General features: G+C 35.2%; 4 protein-coding genes across 5 annotated transcripts; 2 read left to right on the top strand and 2 right to left on the bottom strand.

Annotated features, from left to right (window-relative positions):
• Positions 1-3,897: 3,897 nt before the first annotated feature.
• LOC122292273 (urease accessory protein F) lies at positions 3,898-6,427 on the bottom strand. Its single transcript, XM_043100526.1, has 2 exons — positions 6,070-6,427; positions 3,898-4,892 (listed from the first exon to the last, which is right to left on the bottom strand). The coding sequence occupies exons 1-2, from the start codon at positions 6,256-6,258 to the stop codon at positions 4,143-4,145; spliced, it is 939 nt and encodes a 312-aa protein (XP_042956460.1). The 5' UTR covers positions 6,259-6,427; the 3' UTR covers positions 3,898-4,142.
• A 1,817-nt stretch (positions 6,428-8,244) lies between these two features.
• On the top strand, positions 8,245-11,783 carry LOC122292271 (RINT1-like protein MAG2L). Of its 2 annotated transcripts, XM_043100524.1 has the most exons (5): positions 8,580-8,625; positions 8,784-8,870; positions 9,114-9,277; positions 9,437-9,555; positions 9,659-11,783. In XM_043100524.1, exons 4-5 carry the CDS (start codon positions 9,517-9,519, stop codon positions 11,639-11,641), a joined length of 2,022 nt encoding a protein of 673 aa, XP_042956458.1. In that variant the 5' UTR covers positions 8,580-8,625; positions 8,784-8,870; positions 9,114-9,277; positions 9,437-9,516; the 3' UTR covers positions 11,642-11,783. The 2 variants fall into 2 exon arrangements, with proteins under 2 accessions (XP_042956457.1, XP_042956458.1); XM_043100523.1 differs by lacking the exon at positions 9,114-9,277 and having other exon boundaries at positions 8,245-8,625.
• A 757-nt stretch (positions 11,784-12,540) lies between these two features.
• LOC122292270 (pentatricopeptide repeat-containing protein At1g71210, mitochondrial) lies at positions 12,541-15,744 on the top strand. Its single transcript, XM_043100521.1, has one exon. It carries the CDS (start codon positions 12,767-12,769, stop codon positions 15,413-15,415), a length of 2,649 nt encoding a protein of 882 aa, XP_042956455.1. The 5' UTR covers positions 12,541-12,766; the 3' UTR covers positions 15,416-15,744.
• Positions 15,745-16,220: 476 nt separating this feature from the next.
• LOC122292272 (pheophorbide a oxygenase, chloroplastic-like) lies at positions 16,221-22,786 on the bottom strand. The gene is made up of 7 exons (XM_043100525.1): positions 22,230-22,786; positions 21,532-21,767; positions 21,246-21,372; positions 20,170-20,306; positions 19,273-19,432; positions 17,167-17,445; positions 16,221-16,713 (listed from the first exon to the last, which is right to left on the bottom strand). Exons 1-7 carry the CDS (start codon positions 22,698-22,700, stop codon positions 16,459-16,461), a joined length of 1,665 nt encoding a protein of 554 aa, XP_042956459.1. The 5' UTR covers positions 22,701-22,786; the 3' UTR covers positions 16,221-16,458.
• Between the last annotated feature and the right edge of the window lie 3,098 nt (positions 22,787-25,884).

Genomic DNA, 25,884 nt, shown 5'->3' with positions numbered 1-25,884 from the left:
AAATAATTTAATTTTTTCAAATCACAATTTAACTTTTTTAAATCTCAAATTAATAATAATATTAAAAAATAATATTCTATTAATATTTTATTCAATTTTTAACTTTTATTTAAAATCATCTCATCTCATATCATCTTACTATCTAAACAATTCCTAAGTGTCTTGGTTAATCTTGGAGGTGCGTAGACACTTAATAATGAGTTTTCCTTAGGTAGATATCAAATAATTTAAGAGAAAAATTTTCGTCTAATAGCTCCTAAAAATTATTTGCATCTTAGGGTTTCGGACCTCAAATTTGAAGAAACTATACCACTAAAATTAAAGTTATTACCACTTGACCCACCCCAAGATCAATGAGAGTTAAAATCAATAAATAAATAAAAATAGCATATGGCAATAATCTTAATGGTAGATTATTGATGGTGGCAAATCGGCAAAAATTGATAAATTTAAATTTTTTTATTATTTTTATAAGTACTTGAAAATGTTTCTGATAAGATGGGATTCAAGTTGAAAAAATAAATGATAATTTCAATGCAAAATGTGTTATTTCCTATAGATTTTGAGATGAAATGAAATTTAGTTATTCTATTTTTAACTTGATGGATAGAAGATGTCGTTTATATTACTTAATAATAAGATTTAATTTGTAAACTATAAATTTTAAAATTTATTTTTTAAATCAAATTATATCATATAAATACTTTATTAAATGTGTTCTACACACCCGCTTAATAATATAATTTTTTTAAAGTTTAATGAGAAAAAAGCACATGCAAAAAATGAAAGCTCCATTAAAAAACTATAAGTAATGGCTTTGAATTTCTATATACAATATCAAGAAGAGGTTAGATAAAGAAGTCAACACAAATATATTTTTGGAGAAAATGATTTGTATAGTTTTAAAATATGCAAATGTCTCATACTTTTTTTTGAAAAAGTTGACAAATTTAAAACTCACTTGAAAAAAAAAATCAACTTTTTATTATTGAGCTCCAATTTTTTTTTTTTAAATGAAATACATAAGACTTGTTTATTATGAATAAAAATTCTATATACAGTTATTTTTATATATTTTTTATACACTCTACTGATGTGATTGGCTGCATCACTTTTTTAAATATAAAATTATTACTTTAACTAATCATATTAATAAAATATATAAAAAATACGTAAAAATAATTATATATAATAGAATTGTACCCAACGTTACTCTTATTTTTGTGATGAAGTCTATATCGGAGCTCATTCGTAATAGATGCTTGGTAGGGTAAAGAACGTATCACACAAGTAGCTATTATTTTAATGTTTTCATATAATCGGCATGCTTAAAGCAATGCCTGTTGAATGAACCCAACAAGTAACAACAGTCCTACCCTTAACTTCCATGAATGAATAATTTTAATTAAAAATAAAGATATTTTAATTTATTATTACATATTACTTCTTTAGAAAAAATGCAATTCCCTCGTACGCGTGAATTCCAAACTTCAAAATGATAACATTTTTTCTAACTCCGCACTAATATGTGCATCAATTTAATATAATTAGTAAAAAGTAAATTTTATTGAAAATAATACTAATTTAAATTTTGAATATGAATAAATCAGTATTGATATGCAGATTAGTACACAACTTTACTTGTAAATAGTAAAACTCTTAGAAAAAGGTTGCATACAATTGCCCATAGGACCTCATTATTTTTTATTTTATTTTCTAAAATATCCTACTAAATCAAAAACACAGTCCAATTCATAATATACTATATATATATAAGTAATGTTACTCATCATCTATTTTTTTTTTTATCATATTCTCATCATTTTATTATATAATATTAAATGATTGAAGACTATTGATTATATTTCACTTATGAATATATCATTTAATGTCACATCATGAGATGATGAAAAAATGATAAAAAAAATAGATGATGAGTAACATTATTTTTATATATATAATTCCATTAAAGCATTAAGCTTTAAATAAATCAGAAAATAAGAGTTAAGAAAAGGGTTTTGCTACACAACCTCCCAACACCCCAACACCCCACCTTTTTTTAATTTTTTAATATTTTTTTAATTTATTCTTTTTAAATTAATTTAATTATTTTATTTATTATTTATATATTAAATATTTGATAAAAGATAAAATAATAAAAATTAAAAAAAAAAAAGTGGAGTATTAGGATGTTGGGAGGTTGTGAAGATTTTTTGTTAAGAAAAATAGACAGAATCCATATTAAGATACTGAAACATTAGTGACTTTTGGCCTAATAGCATCTTCCCAAATTTCGAATATCTCTTTTTGTTCAATCAATTCAATGCCTCGAGGTTTCTAAGAAAAAGTGATTTTTTTTTTTTACGAGAAAATTGATTTGCCTAGATTTAGGGTCCTAAGTTATCTCATTTAGTTATACAGATAAAATAAAAAATTTGTAAATAATAGTAAGATAATTTTTTAAAAATAGTAAAATAGTTTGAATTAAAATTTTTATAGATTTTTGATAAATGATAGAGAAAAAATTAAATAAAAAAATTATAAAATTAAAATAACATTAGAATATAATTTTTTAATATAATTTTTATTTTGAGATTTGAAAAAATTGAATTATTTTTTGTGTTTTATTTAAAAGTTTGAAAAAATTATAATGATTAGATAAAAAAATTAAAAATTTAAAATTAAAAAGTATTTGAATGTTGAGATAAGATAAAACGAGATGAGATGATTTAAACCCCGTAATAACCTCTTTAAAAATGAGTCCTACCATAAAAATGAGTCTAAAATGTCACCTTTTCATTTCTTGGTTATGAACTTCATTTGAGTTCCTTCTTCATTTTCCTCCATTTTAGAGACAACATCTACTGTTCTTCGCCAAATCAAATTCATTCTTTTGCCCACCGTCAATGGAACCCTCTTTCCAAGCCCAATCATGGCCGGGACTGCCCTCCATACCAAATTCATTTTAGAGATGCATGTGACAACCGCTCATCGTCTCGATACGGTGTAAATAATGCCTCTTTTTGTTTTTACTGCTTGAAAAATGATATATATAAATTTTAAATATCTAAATCTCGGACAAATCTTTTATAAAAAGGTCGATCTTATCGTGAAAAAGTGTAAAAAATTCATTTTTTATTAATAGAATCCACATTTTTATAAAAAAAAATATATTAAACTTATATTTGAAATTTGTATCTAACATTATTCACGTTGCCTAACATGATTCCCAGCTTTTTTCCTACGTTTTAATTACTTTTTCTCTTCTATTTTCTCCACTTTTGTCCGGAAGAAAAAACTAGATCTATTGCGGCTTCATGCCATAATACTGTAAACCCTCTACGGATTTGCATTCAAAACCTCCTTTTGTCAGTCATTAATTTCCTCAGCTTGCTCGAGGAACATAGATTCGAACCAAAGCTTTGGCTACATTACCAGTTTTTGGTTATCTCAAGTTATCAACTTCAGTATTTTGATGGGCTCTTCACTCCCTCTTTAGTCTATTTGTATCATCATTTATAGTTTAACAAAATCGTAATGAAAAAAAATGAAGATCATATACCGTGACTGAAAAGCATTTATGCAAAACGAAAGAGGAAGTACAACCCCATGCAGAAGGAATGTCTCAGAGAAGGGGCCCGGACCGGTGCATTGATTGAGGAGTGCAACATTTGTCAGGCGAGGCTAGTGACCTTCATAATTGGTTTTCCTTTCTGAAACAAGGGAGAATATGTTTGCAGTATCAGTTTTAGAAACATATAAAGTCTTCTTTTTCCCCTTTATTTTTTCTTTATCCTCCCCCCCTTTTCCCCCAGTCTTTTCAGGAACAAAAACTTCCTTTCATTCCCACCACCCTGAATAAATCTAACAGACACACTAGGAATAAATTAGTGGAAATGGTCAATAATCACCCATCAGTTTATAGTATTCACTTTCAGGGAAAAAGTTACAATAAATTAGGTAAATACATTTCAAGGCATCTACCCACCGTTCAATGCATACTACAAGTGAAATCAGGCTTATTAATTGGTTTTCAGGCCTTCCCCAAAGAAAGAAAGGAAAAAAAAAAAAAAAAGTTCAGGCAGGCTGTGTACTTAGTGCGGAACAACAAAGACAACAAGCTGATGCAATTATTTGTGCTTTCAAGAGCAGAACAGTCTAGAAAACAAGTAACTATGGCAACCCTGCACGGTATCAAGCAAAGGAGTTGTTTGGCATGCTTCCTCAACTGTACGGTCCATCCACTTTGTCAAGATAGCTTCGGCAAGAACAACAATCTGATGCTGCAATACAGCTGCACCCATAGGTCCTACCAAATTCAGCCTTGTTGCAGCAGAAATAACATCTCTCATCGTGATAAACAGGTAAGCTCTCTGAGAGGTTCTACTATCCAAACCAAGAAGTCCACATGTAAGCCCAAATATAGGAGCATGATGGAAAGCAACAACCCCAGAACCTACAGAGGTATCTCTCATGGACTTGAGAGAGGGGATTTCTGAAAAGACAGCAGCAGCCACCCTCATAAGTGCTGATCCTTGCGCAATTGATGCCTTTCGACCCACTTCATTAGTTAGCATTGCATCTAATGTTCTGTCAAGTTTTTGCCAGGTTTCCAAATCAGGTGAAATTGTTGCAGAAAAAACAAATGGAAGTAGTAAGCTTCCAGTATTCTCTAACACATGGATTACAAAAGTTCGGAGATCCTCGGGACCTGATATGATGCGGGCTTGGATTGCTGCCTCAAGACCAAAAGAATGAGCAAACCCACCTGTAGGTAGGATGGAATCAATCAATTGCCACTGACTCCACTGTAAATGAGAGTCCGTAGTAGTAGGTTTCTCGACCTCTATATGTGCTTCCATTCCATCCTCCATTGGAGGAAAGAAAGCGCTCTGCATATTGACAAATAATGATAATAAACATCTGTATGTAGAAGTAACAAAGCATATAAATTATCTCAAACTTGTTTCCCATCGTAATTGTGCAAGAAAACTCATACATATGTAGTTCATATGCAAGTAACAATCAATGATGCTAGTTTTTTCCTGACTATTGTTTGTACTTCTGTTCAACCTAAAGGAGGGAGAGTCTTACACGTTATGATGGTAATTAATGATATTAAAAAATACTGAACATTATTATCATCCTTTTATTATCATCCTTCCCATGGACTCTTTGGGAAAAAAATAACTACTAAAACGAAACATCATAAAGGCAGTTGAAGTTAATTTATTACAGGATGAATGCAATTCTGCAAGAAACTAAAGTCGGTGGCAGGGGATCCCATAATGGCGAGAATCATCTGTTAGATGTCCCCGTGTCCAAAAATGGACGAGAGACATCCATCCCTCTTTTTACCGTTAAAGCCCATTCAAGTTGGCAATCACGCTGTAAGCTTGCCTGATTGACTCCTTCAAAGACAGGCAATTAAGCAGAAGTGTCAGTGATGAGGTGCGGTACCCCCACATTCATTTGACTCATTCATACACAGTACGAATGGGCTTCAATAGGCATACACTTCTTTTGGGAAAACTACTGAATCAAAATTGTGGAGAAGAAAGCTAGACCTTCCGCAATAATCTAAAGTCAGGAACAAACTGAAGAGGCACCATCATTCCATGAATGCTTCCCAAACTAGTGACGAAAAAGACTAATAAGAACAGAAAACCTCAATGACGGAATGCATGTTTCTATCAATTTATTCGCCACATTTTTTCTTCTTATCCCTGAGTTTAACCCAAAACTAGCCAAGATACACCCATACGCATATGCTTCCTTTCAGACCCAAAAAGACACTCACTTGGTAAGTGCATTAGCCAAGAAATCTTTGATAACAACCAGACATATAGCAAGCAAACTAAATGAAGCAGAAACTTTGGTGAGCCACACTGTCGACTGTCTCTCACATCAGCATAAAGCTCGACCAAGAAGAAAGGAAACCAACAAGCCCAGAAACCCATCGGACAAGAAAATAAAATAACAACAAAAACAAAACCCCTAAATAATTTTCTTCAACACATACAAAAAAGAACGGGAATGAAGATGAGTTTCATAAATGGTATCAGTTACCATCAAATGGTGAGGTTGGGTCAGAGAAAGTGCTGTGGATGAGGGAATGGTGATTTGGAGGCTGTCGAGCGGGATCAAATAGTCTTCACCATCTTCGACTGAGTTGGGTTTTTTGTTAGGGACAGGGGAGCTTCCACCAGGTTCATCTGACTTCCTCTTAAGAGACAAAAGAGCCGGCTCTATTTTCATCGAGCTCCTTGCTTGAGGGTCGGAGAAAGCGTCATCAGAGACCCCCCCTAGCTCGGTTTATGAGGAGCTTGATTGTGCTGGGTGCGCAGTGCCGAGGTGAAAGTCGTGAAGGGAAGGGAAGGAAGAGAAGCTGGGTCCGTCTGTCGGGCTGACGAGGATTTCAAAGGGACTGGATTCTTTGCTAGTGGGTTTGTATCAGTATGGCCAGGCCTTTATTATGGATAATATCTTTGTCAGCTATGGGCTTTGCGTTTGGTTCGAGTCCGAGTTGGGATGGGTCCAAGTTATCCGCATTGTGTAGGTTTAGATTCCAACCCATCTTATATAATTATTATAATTTTTATATAAAATATAATAAATAATTTAATTTTTAAAATTTTAAAATAAAAATAATTTTAAAAAATAATATTTTAATAATATTATATTTAATTTTTAATTTTAATCTCAACCTACCGACTAAATAGTACCTAAATATTTCACCGATTTCGATGAAAGAGAACTTTCCCTCACAAATCAACTCACGTGATTTGAACATAAAACACCATCCCACCAAACAATCCCTAAAGTCTAAAAACAGACAAACACCACAATGGAATCTTAAACAATGTTAAATAGTCCAACTTCTGTGCCAATCCAGTTGTTTCGTTCTTTTAGGCTATTTGTAAAAATTTAGTTTGGAAGTATAATTGTATATTAATACATATATTAATTTATTATGATTAATTAAAAAATAAATTTTATTAAAAATAATATTAATTTAAATTTTAAACATAAATAAATCAGTATTAATATGTAAATTAATACGTAACTTTATTTGTATATAATAAAACTCTATTTATTTATTATACAAAAAGTGGAGATGAAAGTAGGTGATGAGCATCCACCAACCTCCACCATACCTCTCTTTTGGAAGCTTTCTCAAATGATATATATATATATATATATAAAATACCCACATGGGTAAATCACGACAAAACATTTAGGTAATATTTAAATAGTAAGTTGAGATGAAAGTTAATTAAAATATTGTTAAAATATTATTTTTTAATATTATTATTATTTTAAGATTTAAAAATATTAAATTATTTATTATATTTTATATAAAAATTTAAAAAAATTATAATAATGAGACGAGATAAAATATTTTCATAAATAAGGGCTTCAGTGTGCCATGATAACATCCTCGTAAAATTGACTTATCCTCTAAGACAAAGTTTGGAAAAAAGGGATATTTAAAAGAAAAAAGTCAGACCACTGAAAAATTATAAAATAAAATAAAAATTATTTTATATACTTCCGGTTCTAGTTTTTTTTATATAAATCATTATATTTTGTAAGGTAAATTTAAAGTAGCACATAAATTTATAAACTTCAATTTCAAAATTATCTTTACAACCTAACATTTTAAAAAAGACTTCAAATTTTTTTCAAAACAACACATAATTTCTTATGATTTTTTCTGAATTAATTTTTATGTTAATACATTTACAACTATTTTACAATTTATTTTAAAAATTAATGTAATAATATTGTATTATAAAAATTATTTATACAAATAATAATATGGAAAAAACTAATTTGCCCACTCAAGTGTACCATTCAGAAAAAAAAAATTATTTAATGATTAAAGAAATAATTTTTAATATATTAATATGTTTTTTATATTTTAAAAATATTTAAATATATTAAAAAAATATAAAAATTTTGAAAAAAAATATTTTGACTTGAACGGCATGCCCAGCGATAGCTATGGCATAGTAGCTCAATCATAATAATATTTAGTAATGAGTAATGTTATATATAGTTGTGAAGTGTGTAAATATTATATAATTTTTTTTAAAATGAGTGAAATTTATTATTAAAAAATTAATTTTTTTATATAAATTTTATATTTATTTATTTTTTAAAAATGAATGTATGATCTCATATACTATTTCTATTTTTATGGTTATGTCCTTTGTACGAATGCAAGAGACCTCCTCCAAAATTAGCTGAAAATTATAAAGTACGATGTTCAGTTCATTGTAGGGCAGTTATAATACAAGTACGAGGTTCAGTTCAGTGTACAAGCAGTTTCAATGGAACCTCCCGTGGTTCCGGCCTTGCCCAAATACAGCGATCTCTCTCCACGCCAATTCGCGTTTCTTGAGGAACATTTTCGAACCCGCGAAGATCTACTCCTCCGATCTCCTCATCTCTTGGCGGCACTCACCAAACGCTGCGCTGATCTGGACGACGATCTTCGAGCCCTCGGAAGAAACGTCGCCGGACGAGCTGTTTCGTGGATCTCTCGCTCATTTGCAGCCAGAAACTCCCTTCATAATGTCACTCTTAAGCTTCAGAATCTCAGCCTCCGCACTTTCCCTCGTTCGTTTCTGCTGCTATGCCCACTCAACTATTTGGTTTCATTCCTTTTGATTTTTACTTTTTTTTTTTTTATAAGTAAATTGATTGAAGTGTTTTTTACTTTATTTTTATTCATATTATTATAAATCAAACTGTTCTAATTTCTTTTTGGACTGTAGAAGGGTTTCGTTCGAAGATGTTGGGCGAAGAGCTGCCTCAACTTGCGAAGCAACTCGGGCAAATAGAAAATATCCGCCATTATATTGGTGAGTTTGGGACTTCCATCTCTCTCTCTCTCTCTCTCTCTCTCTCTCTCTCTCTCTCTCTCTCTTTTTATTTTTTTAAATATCGATTTCGTTGTCTGTTTTTCCAAGTCTGTATGTGATCAACTTATCAAACTCTAGTATTGTTGTCGCCAATCTATTTTTGCCACATTCATTTGCATTGTATACACCCGCATACATTCCTTCGTCTCGTTTACAACTCGTGCGTTGTATTTAATTTTTCAGGAGTAAAAATACCATAATTCGAAATAACTTATGATGCTAGATTATTTCTGAAGTTCAACTTTGTCGTTGTGCGTATGAGTGCATGTCAGAGAGAAAGAGACCGAAACGAGAACAGATCCTTATGTCTTCACTTCCACCTCTTTCATTATTAGCCAGCAGTTGGTGTATGTCTTTCTTTACTTCCTTCCATACCTGTTGGGAAAAAATAGGTTCATCTTGCTTGACTTTGTAGTCTGATTCTTATGCCTAGATTATTGCGTATATTTTCGTTTTGTATTTGCCCCTTGCTGGAGGCTGAGCTTATTACCCTCTTGATATTTCAGAGACTGCTCTACGGTTAGAGGCTCTGATTGGGGATCTCGAGGATGCTGTTTTATGTGCCACGAGTCGCCATTCTGGGGCCATGTTTGCAGCAAAGTTTTCAAACTCATCAATTGCTACTGTAATGGTTTTGTCCCCTTTTCCTCAATATTCCTGGTTACATGTTGAAATGGTGGGTTAGTTGATGGGTGCAAATGCTGAACACAGATGTTTTTGGAATGCAGGACTCTGAACCAAAGCAAGAAAAGTTGCTTCAAGCCATAAAATTCATGAACGATATTGAAGAAGTATTGATCAGCATTGTAAAATTCCAGCCTCAGTGGTGTAATATTTTGAAATGTGTTGATACAAGAGTAGATAAAATCTTGGGTGTTCTCAGGCCACAAGTTCTTGCCGAACACCGAGCCCTTCTTGTTTCTCTTGGATGGCCACCAAAACTTTTAACATCTAAAATTGAAAGCACACAAATATCTAGCCTCCCTAATCCTCTAGTTCTCATGCAAGGTAACAAAAGAGAGTGTTATTCTCATAGCTTTGTAGCTATTTGTGCTTTGCAGCATCTGCAGAAGCGAAGGGAAGAACGTCAGCTAAATATTTTAGGAAGAAAAGAGTACAGTATGCAGCTTTGGGCCATTGATGAACTGGTATCTCCCATTGCATCACGGATGGAATACCACTTTTCGAAATGGGCTGATCAGCCTGAGTTTATGTTTGCTCTTGTGTATAAAATTACGAGGGATTTTGTTGCTGGAGTGGATGATGTGTTGCAGCCTTTGATTGATGAAGCGCGATTGGTAAGTTGTAGCGCTAAAGAAGCTTGGGTTTCTGCAATGATCCAAATGCTGTCTGGTTTTTTAGCAAAGAGGATTTTCTCTCGTCTTGCTGAAAGATACAAGGAAAAACATTCGAAATCTGAAGTTATGACTTCATGGCTTCATCTGATAGACCTTATAGTTGCTTTTGATAAGCGTATGCAATCGCTTGTAAATTTGGAAACTTGTCTCTTCCTGGTAGGATCTGAAAGATTTGAAGGGCTTTCTAAAGGCATATCAGCATTAATGATATTTGTTGATAGGCCTGACTGGCTCAAGCTTTGGGCAAAGATAGAGCTCAAGGATGCTTGTAAGAAACTAAAAGCAGAACTGAAAGATGAGAGAGCTTGGAAAACCGATAACAAAACTGGACCTGCGTTGCACATCAACACAGACATTGATCAATATCTTCTTTCTACTAGAGAAGAACATAAAGCTCCATTCATTGCAGAATTTACACTTAAAATTGCCTGGCAATTGATTGAAAGATGCCAAACTATGCCAGCAACATTTCCACGTTTACAATTTATCAGATCAGCTGTGATCAAATTCCTCTGGTACTTCTTCGAAGTTCTGCTTTTGCGGTTCAAGAGAACTGAATTCTCTCCTGACAATTCTAACGACGATGCATTGGTCAGATTATGCGGACTAATTAATGCTGCCAGATTTGTTGAATCTAAACTGCAGGAGTGGAGTGATGATGTAGACATCCTGGAGATGAGAATTGCTGAAAATGATTCTAACCTCCATAACAAAGAGGAGAGTATAGACTCCAGTTGCTTTTTTGGAAAAGAAATTACAAACTTGTCAGAGCTCGAAACCAATTGGCTCATGGAGATAATTTCTTTTATTCTTCGTGAATTTGAAAATCTTTCATGGGAATATGTCCAAAATAAGGAACGTATTGAGCAAAAGCAAGCAACTTTGGCTCCTGCAACCATGGATTTAGTTGTGTCAAGTGATTTCGTTGAAGCACTAGACGTTCTTAGAAGTCAGCTTCATGTTTTGAAGACTAGTCTTAACCCAAAAGACTTCTTGGATTTGTGGAGAAGTGTGGCTGAAGGGCTTGATCGCTTCATTTCCTGCACCACTCTCACAAATGAGATTCAATTTTCTGAGAGCGGGGTCAGTCGGTTTGAAACTGATATGCAAGCATTGTTTTTTATTTTTCAGCCTTTTTGTGCTCGGCCTCAAGCATTTTTTCCTTGTATTAAAGAGACTCTTAAGCTGTTACAAATGAACAAGGAAGGGATAAAGCAATTGCAAGTAGTTTTATCCACAGGTGAAAATGGAATAAAATGCTTGCATCCTTGTGGAATTTCCCACCTATCTTTTGATCAAGTTGATACATTTTTGAGGAACAGGAAGTTTGAAACTAGATATTTACAATGTTAGGATACAGAAAATGCAATTTTGTTTTTTCCCTTCCATCTTCTTGTAGCTAAACTAGATTTCTTCTCTCTTTCTATGATGATTTACTTACCAATGTCTTTTCAAGTCCATGTGAATGAAATTTACACAACTGATTCCAGTACCATGGTTATTCTCACAAATTTGTGGTACTCCTATTGTTGTTTTTAACTCTTCAGGAGCTGGTTTATGTAGGATTCTAGTAAGTGAAAATCATAGATCTAATGCTGCAACTTCAGTAATGGGAGAGCAAGCAGAGAAAGAACCATATCTGGTGTGAAAAGGAAGGAGGTGAAGCTGAAATTACCCTAACAATATAAAAGAGATTAATCATCTACCTATTTTTGATTGAATGCAAGTTTTCTGATAATTTTTTCAACACAAGATATTACTTAGTTATAAGAAAAAATGAAAAAAAAAAAAAACTTTTTGAATCTTATCATTCTCTAAAGTATTGCTATCCGGGTACAAATCAATACATCATAGAGTAAAAAGAGATGGTATTTTGTACCTGAGTCGATGATTAAGGAATGCTCAAGTAATGGAGATAGATGTCCAATGATTTCAACATCATCAAATAATCACATGTGACATCCTTGAAAAAACAGAAAAAAACCTAAGGTTGGGAGGCATAAGAAAAGGAAAAAAAGAGTAATGTTACTCGTAATCTCAATTCTCATTTTCTCATGATATGGTGTTAGATGATTGGAAACTATTTATTATATTTGTAAACTTATTATTTAATAGCACATCATAAAATGACGAGATGATGGTGAAAAAAAAATATACGTATATTTTTTCAAAAAATAAAATAATCTCCATCAAATGAAGAAGTGGAGAAAGAATGAATATATATATATGTACGTACATAAACATTCAATTTCTTTTAGACAGCGACAGAAAAAGGAAAAGAAGGAATGGAGAACTTGTTTCTGTAAGGGAAGGGCCCTTTGGGTTGGAATAGTGAGCGAAAGATGCAGAGAGATCCTGCACCTTCAACAATGGGGAATTTGACTAATATGCAGCAGTGGCCGTAGACTGACTGTTGCAATCTCTCTCTCTCTCTCTCGCGAAACTCCAAATTCTGAGTCTGAATCCGAAATCCCAATAATGCTTTCGCTGAAACATGTAGCCAAATCTAATGCTTTCCTCTCCCGACTGGCCATCGTGATCTCCACCTCTCAATCCTTGTCTTCTTCTTTGTCTCTATATCCCCACTTCTATTACACTGCTTCTTTTCGTTCTAACCAGAACACTCACTTCCTCCCTGCTTCCACCGACTTTTTGGCCTCCTCCTTCAAGGACTGGTTCAAGCTCCACAACAACCAACTTTTGGACCGAATCTTCGGCATCTTAGGCGCTCAGGTTGACGACGATTTACCCTCTCGCCGCGCCGCCGACCTCGCTCTCTCTCAGCTTGGCCTCCGTCTCTCCGAATCTTTCGTGTTGGAGGTTCTCGCGTATGGCAGTGACGTCCTCTCCTGCCTCAAGTTCTTCGACTGGGCCGGCCGCCAGCCTGGCTTCCACCACACCCGCGCCACCTTCTACGCTATCTTCAAAATCCTATCCAAGGCCAAGCTCATGTCCCTCATGCTTGACTTCCTCCACAACTACAAGACACAGCGATACTTTCATAGGGTTCGTTTCCACGACACTTTGGTCATGGGATACGCCGTCGCGGGTAAGCCCGATATTGCGCTTCAAGTGTTTGGTAGAATGCGGTTTCAAGGTCTTGACTTGACTTCTTTTGCTTATCACGTGCTTCTGAATGCTTTGGTGGAGGAGAGTTGTTTCGACTCAGTTGAGGTCATTCTTAAGCAGATTCAAATGCGGGGTTTAGAGGATGGGATCACTCATTCGATAACGGTGAAGAATTATTGCAAGCAGAACCGGTTGGACGAGGCGGAGGCTTTCTTGCGTGGGTTGATGAGTGAAGGACGAGAATTGGACGGCCATGGAGTGAGCAGGCTTGTGGATGCGCTTTGTAAGAGTAATGAGTTTGAGAAAGCGGGGAAGTTGGTCGAGGAGTTTCGTGAGTCGGGGATGGTGCCAATGGAGAATGCTTATGGGGTGTGGATGAGGGATCTGGCTCAGGCTGGGAAGTTAGACGGGGCTTTGGAGTTCCTTCGGAGCAAGAAGTCAATGGAAGGGTATGTTCCTGAGGTGTTCCGATACAATGTTTTGTTATGTCGGCTTTTGAGGGAGAATCGGCTCGAGGAAATGTGTGATTTGCTGATGGAGATGAAGGAGGGTCAGATATCCCCTGATAAGGTCACTATGAATGCAGCATTGTGCTTTTTTTGTAAAGCCGGGATGGTTGATGTTGCACTCAAGTTGTACAATTTGAGGTTTGAATTTGGGCTCTCTCTTAATAGCATGGCTTATAACTATTTGATCAATACTCTGTGCGGTGATGGAAGCATCGATGAAGCATATCGTGTGTTAAAAAACTCTATTGACCAAGGCTATTTCCCAGGTAGGAAAATGTTTTCTGTGCTTGCTGATGCTTTGTGCAGAGAGGGAAAGCTTGATAAGATGAAGGAGTTGCTCATGGTTGCCTTGCAGAGGGATTTGATGCCAAGTACTTACACATTCGACAGGTTTATTTCTGCTTTGTGCAAGGCTAGGAGGGTAGAAGACGGGTATTTAATACATGGGGAACTTAACAGAATGAATCAAGTTACCACGATGAATACTTACTTTAACTTGATACATGGTTTTAACGAGTCAAAGAGGGGAGATATTGCAGCGGGACTTCTTATTGAGATGCAAGAAAGAGGTCACACCCCGACTCGAGCCTTGTTCAGAGCTGTTATTAGATGTTTGTGTGATATGGAAAATCCGGAAAAGCAATTTTACAAATTATTGGAGATCCAGTTGTCTCATCATGAACCCAATTGTGAGCTTTACAACTTTTTTATTGACGGAGCTGGCCATGCCAAAAGGCCTGAGCTGGCTAGAGAAGTATTTGAGATGATGCGGAGAAGTGGGGTTGAGCCCAATCGGAGTTCTCACATTCTTATGTTGCAGAGTTATCTAAAAAGCGAAAGAATTTCTGATGCTTTGAATTTCTTTACAGATTTGCGCCAGAGAAGAAAGATTGGAGGGAAACTATACAATGCCATGGTTGTTGGTCTTTGCAAAGTCAACAGGGTGGATATCGCATTGGATTTGTTCAGGGAGATGAGGGATTATAAAATTGTTCCTAGTATTGAATGCTATGAGTTTCTGATACAGCTGTTGTGCTCGAGTAAAAAGTATGATACTGCAATAAACCTTATTAATGATTTGGAGACATTCGGCCGTCTTGTAACATCCTTTATCGGTAATGTACTCTTGTTCCATTCTTTGAAGACTCAAGAGCTTTATGAAACTTGGATTCGTTTGAGAGAAGTACAGGATGAGAGCTCTTATGGTACTTCAATGCTTGGCCTGCTCGTTGGTGCATTTTCTGGTCGTGTTACTGTGAGCCAACATATTGACAACTTGGAAGAATTGATTGAAAAGTGCTTCCCGCTCGACACCTACACATATAATTTGTTGTTGAGAAGACTAAGCAGGAGGGATATGGACCTTGCTTGTGAGTTATTCAATCGGATGTGTAAGAGAGGGTATGAACCTAATCGATGGACTTATGACATCTTAGTACATGGATTTTTAAAACGTGGCAAGAAAGCTGAGGCTGGGAGATGGTTAGAAGAGATGTTGCAGAATGGCTTTGATCCCACAGAGGGTACCCTTCATTTGATGAGCATCTAACGGAATCAGTAGTCCAGGTTCCATTAAGCTTGTTGATTTTAAACAACAAAATTCATACAGTTTTCATGAGAAATAATTAGTTTGATGCCATACTTTGATTAGTGACATGGCACATATTAGTTCTCTAAGTGCATCTATGTCAACCATTGCAGGGAATGAACGAGATGTATTTTTTGTTTTTGTTTTCATTCATTTTGAGGCACTGGCTTAAGGATATTTGCTTTGTACCATTTCTTTGCATTACATCAATTATTTGGCGGGGAAGTTCTGTATCTGATGCACCATGTTTTCATTAATAAAGATTACGAAAGGATAGCTGTTTAGCTCCCTGTAATTTTTTCAGGCCTCAGGCCTACAGTTATGTATACGTATAGTTAAGCTGATTTTTTTTTTCTTTTTTCTTTTTTCTTTTTTAAAGTTCCTTTAATCAAAGTTTTAAGACCTCTCTTGCTGGCTGCTATTTGTTAAGAAAATGATAAATATACAACTTTTTTTTTAAATTATTTAAATAGAGGACACTTCTATAAAACAGAATTATAAGAATATTATCATTTTACAAAAATATCTTATGATCTGCCTGTTGCCCTCCTTTTGTTACACAATTCACATAAGATGAGATGAGATGTTTTGTTGAAAGTTGAGTAAAATATTATTATAATATAATTGTTTAATATTAATTTTGTTTTGTGATTTAGAAAAAATTAAATTGTTTATTATATTTCATATGAGAATTTATAAAAGTTGTAATAATTATATAGATGAGATAGTTTATTTTTGTGTACTCGGCAAAATTGACAAAGGCAACTAAGTCAATGACTATGTCGAACTGTTTAAATAATAAAACAGAAACAATGTCAAAGACAATATAATAGGTTAGCTGTAAGCAAGCTCATTTTGACAACGCACATATAACTTGAATGACAAATTCTCTGTACAGGTTTTGGCATCGATTCTATATATTTGGCAAAGGTTGATTTCACTAGTAGTTTCTAATGCCTATGCATTTAGGCAGCCAGTGCCCAAGCATATCATCTTCTCTCTTTCTAATCAATTTCAGCGTGTACATAATCAACAAACACAAAGTTTTTTTGTAGTTCATGCGAAGCAAAGGCCAATCCAGCACAAAGAAGTGCAAGCCCAGCCAAGAAAATCCGTAATTGCATATCTGAAGGGATCCCAGCAGTTGCACAGCAAAGAACTGTTGCACCAATTAAAAACTTCTGCAATGCCTGGAATCTTGTGTAAGCTCCTTTGCAAGATGAACATTTAAGAGTGTGCTGCTCAAATCTATCCAACATCTGCGAAACACGATGGAAGCAGAAAACTATGAAAACAGTAGCAGCATCAATTTATCCCACAGGACATCCTGCTCTATTAAGTTATTCTCTAATTTGTAAACTAAACTTTTATTTCAAACATGTTCTGCCTACATATGCATATTTTGCAAGCGTGCATCTGTATATACGAAAGTACTTCATGTACCTTAGAAACATGTCTATTTTATTGTTCATAGCTTCTGAAAACAATGAATAAGAAAAGATGGGCTCGGGATCTGACAGCAAAGTGTCTTCCCACATCTTGTTATAAATTCAAATATTGTATTGGCCTCATCTTACAAACTAAATAGCAGGTCTATATTGTATTTGTTGATTTACTTTCTTCCTTGATTAGAGAGAGAGGAGAGAGAGATTATTTTTGTCCCTGGAAGGTGGGAGAGCTCTAAAAATGTGAGTGAAAATAAGTTTCCACACCTGACGTTTTGAAAAAACTGTTGATGGCAAAGGCTGTTCGTTGTTTATGCCAAACCACTCAGGTTGGCTGTTGCCATGTCGCCGCAGCCAATTTCGAAATGCCAAGACAAGGCGATCTGCTTGGGTCGGTGTGAATGTTATTTTTGTATACTCCTTATTAACATCAACAGAACCCTCCATTGTCTTTGAAAGAAAGATCTTCTCTTGACCCTGAAGGACAATCATGTCCCCATCATACACCTTATTTGAAGTCCAATGCTCGTGCCATCTAGGAACCACCTAACATCAATGCATATATGGGAGGAACTCAAGTTATAACGATACAAGCACTCCTTAAAACGTAAAGAAAAATTAAATATTGAGGGTAAGGTTTGCACTACTCAATTACAAAGTAAATGGAACCATAGTAAATTAAACGAATAACTAGAAAATAAGCACAAAAAATGGGAATGAAAGATAAGACGAGCTTCCTTCATGTGGATATATACAACTTGCTAAATCTAAATAACAGCACATCTAGCATACATTTGCTTCTATGAACATAATGGCAACTATATTATATGTGTAGGCGAGCGATCAAAAAAATTATAGGTGTGGGTGACACACACACACACACACACACACACACACACGTGCGGAGTAAAATGGCTTATATGATCGACCTTCATGCTGAGCACCAAAAGGTCCTCATTCAGTAAAGCTGATCTAATGGAACTAACGAAAAACAAAAAAAAAACAAAAAAACAAAAAACAGCAATCGTGTAAATAAGGACTCTAATACATCCAACTGTATCTCATAACCATGAATATTAGAAATCGTGGACAACCCTTTGGAAGATACCGAAAAACAACCTCGACATTGTAACTTTTATACTCTTGGGAGGCAATTACAGAGCTAGAATTCTCAAGACAACCACGCCACATTTCACTTGCAGATCCTTGTAAAAACTAGAGCTGAAGCAGTAAGAAAGTTTTCTGTTAAGGGTATTCCCCACATGATATCATCGTCAAGAACTGCACTATTTCTCAACCCTACTCAAAAGCCCATCCCTTGTTCCTTTAATTGTAGATTCCCTAGATTCTAGTGTCCTTCACTCCTTCCTCCTTCCCACCTGAGGAGGACACAATGGGCCAGATGATTTTAAAGCATGTATATATCAAAAACATTTTCCACCCCAATACAGAGTCTCCACCCATTTTCAGTCATTCATGTCAAACTTTGACACTAAAATACAACCTCTTGACAAGGATCACTGTCTTCCAAGAGTAAGCAAAGCACTGAAACTGCCTTAAACAAAACAACTTGTGAACTTAATTTTAGCATCTTTGCCCAAACGACAAACTAGTGTGTCATCAATAGGTTAGAGACGAGGAACAGCGTCCACTCAAATCAAATCAGATTCAGCAATAATTAATTCTTCCTACTCAGTCTCTATTCAGCAGCCGCAGGGCATTTGTCTGACATTTCTATGCTCATGTGCAACCCATCTTCTTGTTTAAGCCTATTTATGATGTTAAATGGTAGGATGATGCTAGAGACAAATTAACTTCATAATAATCTCAAAGGTGGGATGTGTTTCATAAAAAATCACGAATCACAGAGGTGAGACAGGACTTTTTTCCATTTTCTTTTCTTTCTAATACTCCAATTATCTTGATCCCAAATAAGTGCTAATGTAATCTTCACAGTTAATATGTGTGAACTCAAGATATGAGATTATATAATCTTCACAAATTATGAAGGACCTTGACCTGCCTTTCAGCAACACCTTCATCTTATAATGAAAATTATTTATTCTCAGCACTTTAGACAATGTAAAAGATAAGTTTATCATCTTAAACCTCAAAATATGGAGGTCCCAACTCTCAAATCACTTCCCAGATAATGTTGCCATATCTTGACATTCAACAGTGTCTATTCCACAAGAGGACATAATGAAATATACCAAGTTTGCTAAACATTTTAAGATGCAATTATAATCATTTACATAAGAAAATAGTAAGCTCTAGTCAGATCATAACTAAAAGAGAGAAATGATAGGATCACCCATCTTATTGCTGTCAAATTTTAAATTAAATATTGTAGCATGATTGAAGAATTCTTACCTGCCACCAGGCAGGCCCTGGCATCGTAAACTGGAAGAAATTTCTAGCACTACAAACAATAGATCGGGTCTTCCCAGGTGCCATTGGCACATTGAAGGAACAAATCCATATTATCCATTTTTGATCACCAACTATTGGAAGCTTTGTATCTATTTCTATTCTGTTAAACATCAATGCAAGTATGAGTAGGATCCAGATGTGTAAAACTAAATTAATAATTCTCTAGCATCTAAGAATTGAAAAGGGAATTTCGGGAAACTGATATCAAGAAGACAAGAAAGTACGTATTAGCTTTTCAATTCACTAGGTATCGTAGTGCGTCATAGCTTTTAAATTCACTAGGTATTGTAACAGCTTGGTTAACTAGATGTACTTTTCATAAGGTTATGAATGACAGCTAGACAGTAGAGGAAAATTAGCCTCCACTGCATCTCATTAATCACAAGCAAAATACGCCAGTTGGCTTAGCTACTAAGCCTCTTGATGTCTTAAACAGAACCTGGGATTAACTCCTCAGCTATGTCCTCTTGTATAGCCTGTAGGTCCCAGAGCTCTCTAATGAGCCAAAAGAAAATTATTAATAATAAACTTTAGAGTGAAGGCTCAAGAGATAGCCTTGAGGTATTGACCTTAAGCAATATTGAAGAATCTCTTGATGTTTAAGCCTCACATGGTCTTCTTTACATAAATATTTGTTATTGATACTTCAAACTTATAAAATGAAATTAAGGAGCCACTCAAGACTCCTAAGCAACCACATACAAGAATCATTTTTTTTATACGCTTGGACCAAGCCAGATATAAGAACCATTTTTTTTTTTTTTATGATCATGCTAACAACACGTAATCTAAGCTAAGTGTCATCTGTAACTACTTAAGTGGGAGTGATGAACTTACTTATTGATATAATAACAAGGTGCAACAAACTCAGCACTGATCCGTGGGTTCCCATCATTTGCCCCTGCAAAGCCCCAATGACCACTAGACTCTAGCTTAAAAGGCAGAGGCTTGGCTCTATCTCTCCTTCCTGTAACCTGTAAAAATATATTTATCCTTTAAGCAACATGGAAAGTTATTAATTATAGTCAATGGCCTTTGGTTCAAATGGCAACTCCACCCATCCCATGCATGGGGTGGTGGGTGATGTCTACTGTTCAAGTTCCCTTGGGTACATGAGTAATCTACCAAACAAAATAAGTTATCCATTATCTATTATAAAGAGTGCAGATATGAACCATTATTTCTAATTAGCAAGTTCCCCTACGATATTCCTGTCAGACAAACATGGCCTGCCAAAGACATGCTTGTACTTTTAAAAACTTCTGAACCAAAGGTCAATAAGAAAGCACAAATTGACCAAGTAATTAAAGTAATAAACATATATGCAGAGTTAACTTTTTCCTCAGACTGATAAGCATTAGAAGCACTGAGGCACCTTAGCATTAGATTTACCCAGGCACATACAGCAATATACCAACTGATTTCTACTCTTACAGAACCAGAGTTTACATACTGGTTAGGCTTTAAAAGGAATTAGAAGGAAAAAAAATTGTTTCATCTAGATGGTGCTTGTTGTCTGAGTAGGCAAAACCCGGAGCCTCTTGCTTGAACCTCATTCTCCTATCTTAGTCTGAAAGTCTTTGTTCAAATGAGCTTTCAATTTAACAATTCCCTCAATATTAGAGTACAGAGAAACTCAGCCATGAGCACTGTACAAATTTAGCCAAGCTCTTACATTCGTTCCTTGGTTGCAAATATTCACATATTAAAAAGTGGTTTGGTTATCGAAAGCACAAATCCAGAATGAGAATCGGGTTTGATAATATTAGTGAATTAAAAATGACTGTTAAAATGATGAAAGCACACGACACTGGCGAAAAGTTGCATAAATTCATCCCCTAATTCATAGACCAAACCAGTTCATCCCGTAATTCATAGAATAAAATTTCATTTAAAATATTAAAAGTATACACCTTGTGATGAGCAAAATCAATGTGGGAAGGATCAGAGACGTTCTCCATAAGGGTATCGTAGCCATAAAACAGATCACGCTGAATTGTCACCGACGAAAATTCAGATTTATCAAAGTCATCAGGCAGCCTGCATAACATCACAAGTTTATTAAGATGTCCATCACATTACCATCAATTATATCTGGCAACTTTTAAGATATCATAACAAACCTATATCCTCAACTTCAATTATTAAATCAATACAAAAATATTTAAACACATTGTAGATCTGAAGTGAATCGATCACCTGGGAGGCTTAGTGCCACGTGCTCTTTCCCAGCCATTCTCATCCGGCCAAACAAAGAGCAGGCCTTGAGACTGCATAGTAGGGAACCTTGTAGCGCACGCTCTCGAAGACTTAGTAGCACGAGCTTCAGGACCTTCAGTTGAAGCCTGAGGGATCTTAACACAAGATCCGCACCCATCAAATGACCAACCGTGGTATGAACACTGTAAGTTTCCGCCTTCATCAATCCGCCCTTCCTAAGAATCAGTGAACTCCTCAGGATCATGAAGGCCCATCAAGAACCCAATTCCCCACTCGTTCGTGGAGAATGTACAAGAATTAAAGATATATTTATATTCAATTTTATGTACTCCATCGTTTCGCTAACCAATAAGCACGATTTCCTCTAGAAAGTAGAAACCAAAACGACAGGGAGGAAAACAAAAAAACACAGCCCCATTTATAAATGAATTTGCGAGACACTGCACCAACACATGTCTTAAGTTTCCCTATCTACTTAGTTATTCATCTATACTATTCATTCATTAGTTTTTTTTTTTTTTTTCTTTCTCTTTTGTCAACAAATCGAATATAGGGTGAGGTTTTATTTTTCAATTATTTCCTTATCCTCAATTGTGTTAGCAACCAAACAGAGCCTAACTTCAATTCTCACAAAAAATAGGACCGTAGAATAAGAGTGAAGTAAGAAATTAAGTTACAGATAAGGGGGCGAGGCGATGGGGGCATTTGTCGTCGAAAGCAACCCATTCGCGGGCAGACCTGTCGAACCAGAGCACGAGATCTCGACCCAGAAGTTGAAACGGGGTAGGGAGATTAGGGTCCAAATCTTCAAGCAAAGAAACTGGGTACCAATGATCCCTCCAAGAGAACTTGGTTCCAGACGAGCTTTCGTCACCGCAGTCATCCTCAACACCATACTCTTCTTTCACGAATTTTCCTTCTTCTTCTTCTCGATTTTCCTGAGATGCTGGTGCGGTTGGAGGAGCAGCTACACGTGGAAGAGAAAGATATCTACTTGCGGTGCCACTCGGTGTCTTCCTTGAAGAGAGGCTCGGGATGTCGTTGGAGAGAATGGGAAAGGAGGGTTTAAGGGATTTATTGGGTAGCGATAATGGTGATGATAGTCCAAGAAACGAAGCACAAGCAGAGGTCGGGAGTAGCACTGCCATTATTTTTAGTGGGTAGTGTCTACCAGCAGAATCCAAGCAAAGCCTGTTCCTTCTTTAACTCCAATGAGAGGGGGGGGGGGGGGGGGGGGGGGGGGGGGTTGTGGTGTGTTTGAGAAGCTTTTTTTTTTCTCTTTAGGGGTCAAGGCTTTGCGTGCAAGTTTGAAATGACTCTCCCCTCTCTCTCTGAGAGAGAGAGAGAGAGAGAGAGAGAGGTGTCCGTATCTTTGGGTATTCCAGAAGTGAAAGGAGCTTAACGGTAGATAATTTGATGGGAAATCAATGGAGGGTTCGATAGTTGTCCGAGTCTCATTGGCTAGTTGAAAGAAATTCTTTTACTTTTCTTTTTTTGTTTTGTTTTGTTATGGCGGAAACATGAGGTCCACAATTTAGTAAGGAAGTCCAGTCCCTCCTCCACGTCCCACAATTGGAGAAAAGCTCTCGTCTCGTTGCAAATTCCAACCGAAGAAATTAAAAAAAAAAAAAAATTAAAATTAAAAAAAAGTTTAAAAAATTAGAAATAATAAAAATAATACAATTAATCATATTAATTAAATGCGTAATAAATATGTACAAATAATTACATATAATCTTTTATTGTGAAACGATATTTTCCTTACAAATCTCTTAAAAATATGATACAAAAAGGAAACGTTTTTGTTGTCAAAAAGAAATTAGATTTTCCATTTTTTAATATAAGTAGTATATAATTTATGTATAATTACATAATAAAATGTTACTTTTTAAAAGAATTTGTTGATTATTATCTTGACATGTTAGGATTTAAAAATTTAATATTTTGTTATAAAATGATAGTTTCTATACCACTTCTCTTTTAGCAAATTCCTTAACTTGTTTGCAATAAGATGTCTTTTATTTTAAAAAATTCTATCCACCGTTGTTTTATTTATCATTATCTTACTTTCTATGCAATTCCCCCACTAGAGTTTGGAGCTAGATTTGCAGGAAAACCCTAATTTTTAGCCCACACAAGGATATCTTTTAAGGGGGTGCTCTTCTAAGGCCAATGAATTGTTCTCATCTATCTTATTGTTTTTCTTAAAATCCAAAGTCTACATATCCTCCTATCATTATCTTACTAATACCTTATGCAACCGCAACAATTGATCCAAAGTTGAAACAATCCCATCTCAAATAACCTCCACAATTACAATAGAAACTTTGGGTCGACTTTTTCTAAGATTTGCTAAAAAACTCACATTCATGGTTGGTTTTCTCTCAAATCGTACTACAATTTTTTGGCCAAGAGAGTATGGGAACTATGCTACAACTTTCTCATGTCATCTTATCTTATTTAATCATTACAACTTTTCTAAACTTTTAAATAAAATATAATAAATAACTCAATTTTTTTAAAATTCAAAACAAAAATAATATTAAAAAAATATATTTTAACAATATTTTATTCAACTTTCAACTCTCATCTCAACTCAATTCGCTATCTAAATCTCCCCTAATCTTCGTTTCCTATCTTCTTTTTGTACTTTGTTAAGTGTTTAACATCTAGGTTTGCAATTATATGGGCCCCTAACCCACCTAGTGTACTTTGGCTAATTATTAATTTATTATAATGAAGTCATTTGCTTATCAAGTAAAGAAGAGCTAAGTAATTTTCTTTAGTATTCCAAGCAATTTCGAGTTTTCTATTTTTTATTGTGGCATATCAACATCAAACACTGTTTTGTGCTGAAACCCTAATCTAAAGGGGGGTCCCTTGATAGTCGTCATTTGTTTAAGGACAAGTATTGGAAGTCTTTAGTTCTCATGTTAAGGATAGTCAATTAATTTACCTGTTATGTTTTACTAGGGTTTCTAACAAAGTCTTAGTTAGTGGGCTAGTCATTATTATTATTAAGTGGGTCAGTTACTACTGTAGTGGGTAGTGCCTTTCGGCCTTTGTAAACGGGGGTAAGTGGTTTGTTATTTTGTATCTATTTAATTCTTTCAAGGTGATCAATGAAGGCTATGACTTTTGCATCCCAAACATATGTGAGAATTGGAGGCATGTGGCACCTCGAATAGCCATATCAATTTATATTTTATTTTATCTAATTACAATATTCCTAACATTGGTCTCAGAGCCGTGTTCCTGCGACATGGCGAAAGGCACTCGTCAGGCCCAATTGTTGAAAGTAGTGGCAACATTGAAGGGAGAAACTTTGCACTTGAGAGAAGAACAAGAGGCAGAAGAGCATGTTAGAAGCAGTGTTGCAACAGATCAACAATTTGGTATCCAGCTATAAGCAGTTAACAATTATAGCTAGGAATCAGCAGTCAGGTGAAGGGTCCTCAAATTTGCACACTAAGGTTAGTAATAATCCTTTACTTGACAGAAATAAGAGCATACATACGAGATCACTTTAGTTAGATTTTCCTAAGTTTGATGGGTCAGAACCTATTGAGTGAGTTCTTAAGGCCCAATAATTTTTTTCCTACTACCATACACCTAATGGCCAAAGGCTACAGATAGCCTTTTTCCATATGGAGGGCAAGGTGATCTCTTGGTTCTGCTGGCTTATGGACTCAATCACAGTTCCCACTTGGAATGAGTTTGTAATAGCCCTAAAGGTTAGATTTGGACCCTCGGCTTATAAGGATCTAGTTGAAGCCTTTACAAAGTTAAGGCAAGCCAGCACATTGGAGTAGCATCAGTTTTAGTTTGAAGCATCATCAAATAAAATCAATGGAATAACAAAGGAGTTTCGCATAGCACCTTTTTTTTTTTTAAAATCGGATTAGCACCTTTTTCAGTGAACTACAGGATGATTTCAAAATTATTGTTATTATGTTTAAATCTTCTACATTTTTTACAACTTTTGGTTTAGCAAAATTACAGGAGGAGGTGGTGTTGCACCGTACCCAAGGATTCCTACCAAAAACCCAAACTCAAACCACCACTAGCCAAAACCCCACACTTAAACTACATGCACCTATTAAGACTTCCAACACCACCAAACAAACAAGAACTGATAACCACACAACCCAATTTGCCTAGAAAAAACTACTCTACCAAATAAAAGAATTTCCCTCACTCAAATACAAGAAAGAAGCGAGAGGGTTTATGTTACTATTGTGATGAGAAGTTTCACCCAGGACATAGCTGAAATAGACCTGAGAATTTTCTATTAAAAGGAATGGGGATTCAAGAAGAACAAAAGTCTAAGGA

This window comes from Carya illinoinensis, chromosome 13 (genome assembly GCF_018687715.1).
Source record: "Carya illinoinensis cultivar Pawnee chromosome 13, C.illinoinensisPawnee_v1, whole genome shotgun sequence".
Taxonomy (NCBI): Eukaryota; Viridiplantae; Streptophyta; class Magnoliopsida; order Fagales; family Juglandaceae; genus Carya; species Carya illinoinensis.
The sequence above is the reverse complement of the archived record's forward strand: the minus strand, read 5'-3'. Positions and strand labels throughout refer to the sequence as shown.

What these genes read in the sequence shown, in the direction of transcription:
- LOC122292273 (XM_043100526.1), bottom strand. Translation starts at nt 6,258, where the DNA reads ATGAAAATAGAGCCGGCTCTTTTGTCTCTTAAGAGGAAGTCAGATGAA. An exon ending in CCCAACCTCACCATTTGATG is followed by an intron (nt 4,893 to 6,069) that starts GTAACTGATACC and finishes GTCAATATGCAG; the next exon opens with AGCGCTTTCTTTCCTCCAAT.
- LOC122292271 (XM_043100523.1), top strand. Translation starts at nt 8,337, where the DNA reads ATGGAACCTCCCGTGGTTCCGGCCTTGCCCAAATACAGCGATCTCTCT. An exon ending in CAGCCTCCGCACTTTCCCTC is followed by an intron (nt 8,626 to 8,783) that starts GTTCGTTTCTGC and finishes TTTGGACTGTAG; the next exon opens with AAGGGTTTCGTTCGAAGATG. An exon ending in CAAACTCATCAATTGCTACT is followed by an intron (nt 9,556 to 9,658) that starts GTAATGGTTTTG and finishes TTTGGAATGCAG; the next exon opens with GACTCTGAACCAAAGCAAGA.
- LOC122292270 (XM_043100521.1), top strand. Translation starts at nt 12,767, where the DNA reads ATGCTTTCGCTGAAACATGTAGCCAAATCTAATGCTTTCCTCTCCCGA.
- LOC122292272 (XM_043100525.1), bottom strand. Translation starts at nt 22,700, where the DNA reads ATGGCAGTGCTACTCCCGACCTCTGCTTGTGCTTCGTTTCTTGGACTA. An exon ending in TTGATTTTGCTCATCACAAG is followed by an intron (nt 20,307 to 21,245) that starts GTGTATACTTTT and finishes ATATTTTTACAG; the next exon opens with GTTACAGGAAGGAGAGATAG. An exon ending in CAGGGCCTGCCTGGTGGCAG is followed by an intron (nt 17,446 to 19,272) that starts GTAAGAATTCTT and finishes CATTGATGTTAG; the next exon opens with GTGGTTCCTAGATGGCACGA.